The 9,141-nt window shown below is 39.3% G+C and overlaps 1 protein-coding gene across 1 annotated transcript in view; it reads left to right on the top strand.

Annotated features, from left to right (window-relative positions):
- The window catches only part of TMTC4 (transmembrane and tetratricopeptide repeat containing 4), a 109,228-nt gene that overhangs the window by 70,934 nt on the left and 29,153 nt on the right, over positions 1 to 9,141 (top strand). The window contains exons 6-10 of the mRNA XM_006851533.1: positions 1,679 to 1,771; positions 2,000 to 2,164; positions 3,678 to 3,880; positions 7,038 to 7,209; positions 7,525 to 7,656. Coding sequence (XP_006851596.1) covers positions 1,679 to 1,771; positions 2,000 to 2,164; positions 3,678 to 3,880; positions 7,038 to 7,209; positions 7,525 to 7,656 — 765 coding nt within the window. The remainder of the gene's footprint in view (positions 1 to 1,678; positions 1,772 to 1,999; positions 2,165 to 3,677; positions 3,881 to 7,037; positions 7,210 to 7,524; positions 7,657 to 9,141) is intronic.

Genomic DNA, 9,141 nt, shown 5'->3' with positions numbered 1-9,141 from the left:
AATCAGGATTCTTTGAAATGATTAACCCAGCGCTTACCCAAGTATTGGATAATTAATGACTTCCAGCATTTATGGGAGAGGCATAAATAGAGATGGTGTCCTTTCTTTGGAAACCTCAAATTACTTCTGGATTCTGTTATTTATGCTCTTCCTTGCCTCCGCGCCACATATTAGAAAGACCCAAATCATTTAGGGGCAGTTTTAACCATATAAACTGTGCATATTCTGACCTTTATCTGGATTGGATTGGGAATTCTGCTAGATGAGGCTACTTGCAGCAGTGATACTTATAGACAGTCATTGCAAAAATAGATTCCAAGGATCATAGATCCTTCCGCCTGTAATTATAGGTATAATTTCTGCAAAGGCACGCCTCACCTGCTAAAATAAACTATTGTAGTAGTATGGGAGTGAGGTGGGTGGGGGGCCAGGAGGGGGTACTGCTGGTTCAGTGATAGAATTCTGGGTTGATTCCAGTGCATCCAGTGCATCCTCCACTATCTGTCAGAGGAAGCTTCCATGGTGTTATGATGCTGAACAATTATAAGCAAAGTTTCAGTCCTAAGACATAATCGGAGGAAAGGCCTCATGATCTACTTCCAAACATCAGCCAATCAAAACCCTCTGGATCACAGTGGACCTGTCATGGGGAGGCACAGGACCAGGCAATATTTCTTCCCATTCCCATTACATGGAGTCACCATGAAATGCGGACCAACACAGTGGCCTCTAACAACTACAAACTATCCGACTCCCAGAATTCAATGGTTTCATATAATTGAAGGTTATCCTCAGGACTTCATACCAATAAGGAGTGGTTGTCCTCCACACAGTGGGTCCAGGCTAACGGTGTCTCTGTCATCTTCAGTGTGTAGTTTCCAGAGTTGCCCTACTCATCTCCATCTCTCCATCCCAGCCAGCTAGAAGGAGAAAGCCAAGTGGTGGAGCATTCCCAGGTTTTATAAACAAAACTCTCAAATGATACCTCTTATTTTTCTACACACATCTACAGAGTAGAACTCAGTCACATGGCCATCCTTCACAATAAGGACACTGGGAAAGGCACTCTAGCTGGGTGTCCAGCAAGAAGAAAATACATGAACAACTGGATATTTGCTTCAGAGATGTCCAGCTCAATGAGACACTGTTATTTATATTCTACTTCCACTTGTACAAAACCCATAAGACTTCCCTAAATTCGTCAGAACTTGTGTGTCTTGAGATTTAATTACGTGTGTGGCTGGGTTTGTAGAGGATTATGGCTTTTATCTTCTAAGGTATAATTGCTTCATAGATAGCTCCTCTGTTACATGAAATAAAGGAGTGGTGTACAGTTAACCAAATAGGGGAAAGAGCAGACAATTGTGAAGTGGAGAGAAAACAAGCATCTCTAGGGGATTTTTTCTTGGAAACCCAAATTCCTAGCTATACTGGATCTTCTTATAGTTCTTTGGATATTTTATAAAATGATCACATACAGGGATTTATTAAATAATAACTGATGAGCTAATTTCATAGAAACAGAATGTTTCTGTTAGAACTGAAGAGGTTTTCTGTCATTATCTCATCAACCCCTTTCTTGTCTAGATTCAGATTTTTTAGTAAAATTGTAAAGTGTAATTGCTACCAAATTAGAGTTATGTTTTCCACCATTGCTTGTCTTGGTTTACTTTCTTAGGGTTTGAACGCAGTATTCGACATCTTGGTGATAGGCAAATTAAACATTCTGGAAATTATTCAGAAGATACTACAGAAAGACAAGTCATTGGAGGTGAGTATATATTTTGTCTCCAGCCCAAACATGAAAAAATGTCAAGTACCAGCTGATTTTAAATGCCATTTTCAAAGTAGATCTTGGGATTTTGAATTCTAAAACAATGAGCTCTTTTAAGCACAATGTAAAAGTCATTCTGCCAGAATTGCTGTATATTTGTACCTGATTTGGCCACCACTATATTTGAAAACCTGCAACATCAGTGGCTTTGTGGTTTCCTTACAGCACTTGGTCGTGCTCAGGAATGGGGGTCTTCTCTTCAGAATGGCTCTCCTGACTCTGGGGGCAGCAGTCATGCTCTATGTGCGCTGGAAAATCATGGGTACAGGCCCACCGGCATTTACAGAGGTGGACAACCCGGCCTCCTTTGCTGACAGTGTGCTGGTCAGGGTGAGTTTTAGACCTCTTCCTATTTGGATCATTTTCTTTCCTCACCGAATTCCTAGAGCCTTTGGCCTTACCCTCATATCAAGTCCCGATCACCTGCCGAATCTCTGGTAAATGGGGTGTTTCCATGGTTGTTTGCTACCATTAAATTATTCTAGGATGAAATGAGGAGTTTGTGTAAATGTAATATATATGTGTGTGTTATACAACATAAGGAGCTCTGGTCACATAGTGGGTTATACATGGGACTGCTAACCACAAAGTCAGCAGTTCAAATCCACCATCCGCTGCGAAAGAGAAAGATGAGGCTTTCTGCTCCTGTAAAGATTTACTACCCTATACTGCTTTGCTATGAGTCAGAACCAACTCAACAGCACACCACCACCACCATTATACAACCTTTACCAACACAACATTTTTCAGGTGCACAATTTAGTGACATCAATTACAGTAACCACATTGTACAAACATCATCTATCAATGCCAACTTTCAATCACCATAAACAAATACCTGCTAGTTCCCAAACAATGGCTCCCCCTTTTTCCCTCCCTACTGCAAACCACAAGGTTAGCAGTTCAGACCCGCCTGCTGCTCCTTAGAAACCTTGCACAAGGTCACTATGAGTCAGAACCAACTGGACAGCACTTAACAACAACTGCTGCAGCTCCTGATGGACACTAATAAACACTGGTGTCTATACATTTACCTAGTCTCAGTTGTTGTTGTTGTTGTCAGGTGCCATCGAGTCAGAACCAACTCATGGCGACCCCATGCACAGCAGAACGAAACAATGTCCGATCCTGGGCCAACCTCACTACTGCTGCCACACTTGACGCCATCAATGATGCCACCTGGCTGATCCATCTCGTTGGGGGTCTTCCTCTTTTTCTCTGACCCTCCATCTTACCCAGCATGACATCTTTCTCCAGCAACTGTTCCCTCCTAACAATATGTTCAAAGTATGAGAGACGAAGCTGAGCCATCCTGGCCTCCAAGGAGCACTCCGGTTGCACTTTTTCCAAAACAGATCTATTGGTTCTTTTGGCAGTCCATGGCACTTTTAGTATTCTCCTCCAACACCACAATTCAAAGGCATCAATTCTTCTATGATCTTCCTTATTCACCGTCCAGCTTTCGCATCCATATGAGGTTATTTAAAATACCATGGCTTGGGTCAGGTGCACCTTAGTCCTCAAGGTGACATCTTTGCTTTCAACACTTTAAAAAGATCTTGTGCAGCAGATTGTCCTAAAGCAAAAAAAATGGAGCATAGGTTGACCAAAAATCAAATAGGAATAGCCTAGTCTGGTGGTGGTGGTGTATTTTTTTCATATTAAAATCTGAATACACTTAATGAACTTCAAACTCCAACCCTATACCCAACATAGAACTAGGCTACATTTTATTTTATATGGCATCTTTTTCTGTGCATGCTTTAAAAGTGAAATTAGGATATGTATATAGATTTTTAAAGTTGAGAATGAAATGAGTGTTTGTTTTCCTTTTGACTGACAGGCCATAAACTATAATTACTACTATGCATTGAATGCATGGTTGCTGCTGTGTCCCTGGTGGCTGTGTTTTGATTGGTCAATGGGCTGCATACCCCTCATTAAGTCAGTCAGTGACTGGAGAATGATTGCACCAGCAGCACTCTGGCTCTGCCTAATTGGCCTAATATGCCAAGCCCTGTGCTCTGAAGACAGCCACAAGAGAAGGTAAGAGCCAGTGTGGAATTCTAACTTCCACACTGGGTGAGTCTGAAACATTTTGCAAAGTCCAGCACTGATCGCGTTAATGATTTTGTGGAAGTCTTATTTAAGAAGACGTCTTTCAAATGCATATTTATGGCAACTTCCGTCCATTTGGAATCCATCTCCTAGCTTCTGCTGGTGGGGAGTGGACTTGGAGGAGGGAGGTTTGAGTGGCTGCCTCATCTTCCCGCCCTTTCTCCCCTTGAAAGTAGCATTTTGCAAACCTTTTCACTGTAGGTGGTAAAGAGTAATGTATAGTCAGAATAGAGAGTGTAATTTTGATATGCGTTGTACCCATTATTTCATAATTCTCCTTCAGAAAACCTTGGTGAATTCTGTAGTCAATCCTTCTGTTACTGTTTGGTACAAAATAAGCTGCTGCCCCCAAAAGACTATTTTTTCTTTAAAAAAAAAAAGGTGGGACGGGGATAATTAATAAATGTTTCATGAAAAAGAAGACTAAGCTGATTTTCTTTAAACATAGTATTTATGGGCTAAATTCTCAAATTAAATTAAGGTCTACGTTTATCTGCATTTTAAATTGTTTTTTTATTCTTAATGACAATAAACTTTAGACCAAATTCATATATCTACAGACAGACAGACAGACAGATAGATAGATAGATAGATAGATAGATAGATAGATAGATAGATGAAATACATTTGTTTTTGTTGTTGTTTTTAAGTACTTTTGGCCCAGGAAATACCCCCAAATTTGACTTAGCTTCTTACTTTATCCTCTTGCATTATCTGAGACATTGGAAAAAATAATTGGCTTTTAATTCCAGAAGTGTTTTGATTGTTTAGCTTTCATTTTGCTTCACTGAAAATTGTGATAATCCAACAACCAAAACTGATAAACACTTAGTTCATGCTTTATAAAGTTTAAACTAGTTAAGTATTATTATTTTTTTTGTTTTAGTTAGGGTGGGGAAGAAAACACACGTTTTTCTATGTAAACCGTCTGGTTTCACTCAAGGGACCAATATCCTAAGGACAAGTAGGAGAGTTCATAAGGCCACAGCAATGTCACTAGTCTAATTTTATTGACATGAATTGTATGACTTGTAAGCTCTATCCACATGATTGACAATCCATGCCCTGTGATGTTGTTGTTCAGTACTGCCCGGTCCTGTGCCAGCCTCAGAATTGCTGTGGTGGTCAGACCAACTGTTGTTGCTTCTGTAACAATCAAACGATAAACTTCATTGGGGTTCTTCCTGTTTTTTGCTGACTTTACGAAGCGTGGTGTCCTTCTGCAGGGACTGGTCCCTCATGTCCAAGGAACGAGAAGCACAGTCTTGCCATTCTTACTTCTAAGGAGTATTCTGATTATACTTCTTCCAAGACAGATTTGTGTATCCTTTTGGCAGTCCATTGTGCTTTCAATATTCTTTGCCAACACCATAATTCACATGCATCAATTCTTCTCCAGTCTTCCTTATTCATTGTCCACTGATGCATATGAGGTGATTCAAAATACCATGACTTTTTGGGTCAGGCCATCCTAGTTCTTAAAGTGACCTCTTTTCTCTTTAATACTTTAAAGAGACCTTATACAGCAATTTTATCTCATGTAATACATCATTTGATTTCTTGACTGCTGTTCCCATGAGTGTTATTGTGAATCCAAGCAAAATGAAATCTTTGATAACTTCAGTCTTTTCTCGGTGTATCATGATGCTATTTATGGGTCCAGTTGTGAGGATTTTTGTTTTCTTTACATTGAGATACAATCCATACTGAAAGTTGTAATCTTTTTCTTTATCAGAAAGTGTTTCAAGTCCTCTTAGCTTCCAGCAAGCAAGGTTGTGTCATAGTTTGTTAATGAGTCTTCCTCCAATCCCTATGCCACATTCTTCATATAATCCAGCTTCTTGGATTATTTGCTTGGCATATAGACTGAATAAGTATGGTGGAAAGATACAACCCAGGTGCACACCTTCCATGAATTTAGGCCATTCAGACTCCCCTAGTTCTGTTCAAATGTACAGGTCCCACATGAGGACAATATGTGCTCTGGAATACCTATACTTTATAGTGTTATCCATAATTTGTTATGACCTGTCTTTGCACAGTCAATAAGACACAAGTAAACATCTTTCTAGTATTCTCTGCTTTCAGCCAAGATTCATCTGATATTAGTAATGATATCCATTATTCTATGTTCTTGTATAAAACCAGCTTGAATTTCCGGCAGCTCCCTGTCAATGTACTGCTGCAACCATTTATTAAATTATTTTCAGGAGAATTTTACATATGTGTGATATTAGTGATATTGTTTAATGATTTCCACATTCTACTGGGTCACTTTTCTTTGCAATGTTCACAAATATAGATCGTTTGCAAACAGCTGGCCAGGTGGCTGTCTTCAAATTTTTTGGCATAGGTGAGTGAACACCCCTAGAGCTGCATCAGTTTGTGTAATCCATCAATTCCTGGAGCTTTGATTTCACCAATGCCTTCAGTGCATTGTACCATCACTTTAGTACCATCAGTTCTTGATTATATCCTACCCCTTCAAATGGTTGAATATCGACCATTTGTTTTTGGTACAGTGACTCTGTGTATCCCTTCCATTTTCTTTCGATATTTTACATAAACAATCCTTCAATAATATAATTGAGTCTTGGATTTTTCTTCAGTTCTTTCAGTTTAAGGAATGCTGAGTGTGTTCATCTCTTTTGATTTTCAGACTCCATGTCGTGGCTTTGCACTTATCAGAAAGACTTTTTTTAAAATTTGTGATTGTTGTTGTTGTGAAGTGCTGTCGCGTCGATTCTGACCCACAGTGACCCTGTATAGGGTTTCTGAGGCATAGCTGGTGAGCTTGAACCGCCAACCTTGCAGTTCAAATGTCTATGCAGTCTGGCGCATTAAGCCACAGCGCCACACCAGGACTCCTGGTCTTTGCATTTTTCATTTTAATACTTTACTTTATCTAAGTGCTGTGTCCCCTCTACTCATGCTTGTTTGTTTGTTGCTCATGTTACCTTTTCTCAATTAGGGCATGGGAAAAGAAAGGTGGGTTTTGTTTTTTTTTAATTAATTTAATGTTGAATAGGACGTTGTGTCTTGAAAAGTCTAAGAATAGCTATTTAAAATGTTTTTCATTTTCCAGGATCCTTACCCTGGGCCTGGGATTTCTTGTTATTCCTTTTCTTCCTGCGAGTAACCTGTTCTTTCGAGTGGGGTTTGTGGTTGCAGAGAGAGTCCTCTACCTCCCCAGCATTGGATATTGCATGCTGCTAACATTCGGATTTGGAACTCTGAGCAAACATACTAAGAGAAAGGTAATATCCCAAGAGTGGTGCCATTTAAAGTGGTGCAAATGGCTACTAATGGAAAGGTTGAAGATTTGAATCCACCCAGAGACCTTGAAAAGGAAAGGCCTCGTGATTTACTTCTAAAAACGAAGCTATTGAGAGACCTGCAGAGCACAGTTCTACTCTGACTCACCTGAAGTCAGCATGAATCAGAATTTACTTGACAGCGACTGATTTCGTTTGGTTTTTATAATTTTACTTTTTAGTTTGAGGCTATATTTGACCAAAATTACTGGACAGATTTTTAACTAATAATATCTACCATGTCTCTCTATTTTTAAGAAACTAATTGCTGCTTTCATACTTGGAATTGTATTCATAAACATGCTGAGATGCATGGTTCGTAGCAGCGAGTGGCGGAGTGAAGAACAGCTCTTTCGAAGTGCCCTGTCTGTGTGTCCTCTCAATGCTAAGGTACACTGATGGCCATATTTCTTTTATAAAGACTACTAGGTAATGTTTTAAGTCCAATATCTAAATGTCTATTTTCACACAGAATCTAGAAGAAGACTATGACCAAATATTTTGTTTTTTGCTTTTTATGATTTTAAGATTCATTAAAGTTCCACTTTGTCAAAGTGATTCAAAAGAAATAATTAGATCAGACATTGTCAGTGAAACAGGAAATAACTTAAGCAATATCTTATTCATGTTCCAGTTGAAGTGGTGTCATGGAAGGTCTCTGCTGAAACAGTCTGATAGAAATGTGTTTCATTTGGATCCTTGTTTAATCCAAGTTCTTCATTTAACTAGCTTTGTATCTGGTAAAACGAAACTTTTTAAGACTTCTGGTGCCTTTATCGATAAACTGGAGATCATTCTGATCTCCTGGATTTGCTGTGAGGGTTTAATAAAACACTGCATGTAAAGTGCCCTAACATGGTGTTTTAGCACATAGTTGCTTGAGAAATGTGCACCTTCTTCAGCACATTTTAGTGCTGGTTGTCACCTTAAATGGCAAGTTTTGGTTATTTGCCATTTAGTCTGCTCCTGAGCAAGTCGATCTTCTGTATAGTGAAACAAAACATCCAGTCTGTGCTTTCTGCAGGATTGCTAAATGACAAGAAGGGAATGCTGTTTGCTCAAAACTAGGGAGAAGTATAAATTATTCTTACAAAATAATGATGCATTCTCTCTTAGGTTACCAAAATTGGAGCTGCCTACAATGGTGGACTCCTGGTGTGGCCCTGTAGGATCAACACTGGACTGTGAACCACAAGGTTGGCAGTTCAGACCAACCAACTGCCCCTTGAAAGCCCTGTTCAGGTTCACTATGAGTCAGAACTGACTGGAGACTATTTAACAAGAACAATGGTGGTTATATCTGATCTTCTGGGAAATTTTTAAAGAACTCTTTTTCTGGTGCATTGGAGATCACCCTGTGTCTTGGAATCAATCTCATCCCATCTCCACTTTGTTTGTTTAATCTCTTATATCTCAAAAGCATTTGATCCCCTCCCTAATTACATCGTACACTAATCTTGCCTCATTAACATAACAAAGACAACCCATTCTCAAATGGGATTATAACCATAGTCATTGTTGTTGGTTTGTGCACTCTAGTCAGTTCCAACTCATAGTGACCTTGTATAGGGTTTCTGAGGAGTGGCTGGTGAGCTTGACTCACTGAGCTTGCAGTCCAGCACATTAACCTGCAACGCCACACCAGGACTCCAACCATAGGCATAGAAGTTAGGATTTGCAATACATATTTTGGAGGAACAAAATTCAATTCATAACAGATTCTGTCTCTTTTTGACATCCTATAAATAAAGAAAATCAGCTGTTTCAGGTGAAATTGAGTAATTCTAGTAAACACCTGATGGCTTTTTGTCGCTCTGAAGTAAAGAGTAGTATTGAATCCAGGCTTGTCTTTTTCTTGGATTTAAAAGTCTTATT

The sequence above is a fragment of the Chrysochloris asiatica genome, unplaced genomic scaffold, assembly GCF_000296735.1.
Source record: "Chrysochloris asiatica unplaced genomic scaffold, ChrAsi1.0 scaffold00029, whole genome shotgun sequence".
Lineage (NCBI taxonomy): Eukaryota > Metazoa > Chordata > Mammalia > Afrosoricida > Chrysochloridae > Chrysochloris > Chrysochloris asiatica.
This window is presented reverse-complemented; position numbering and strand designations above follow the sequence as displayed.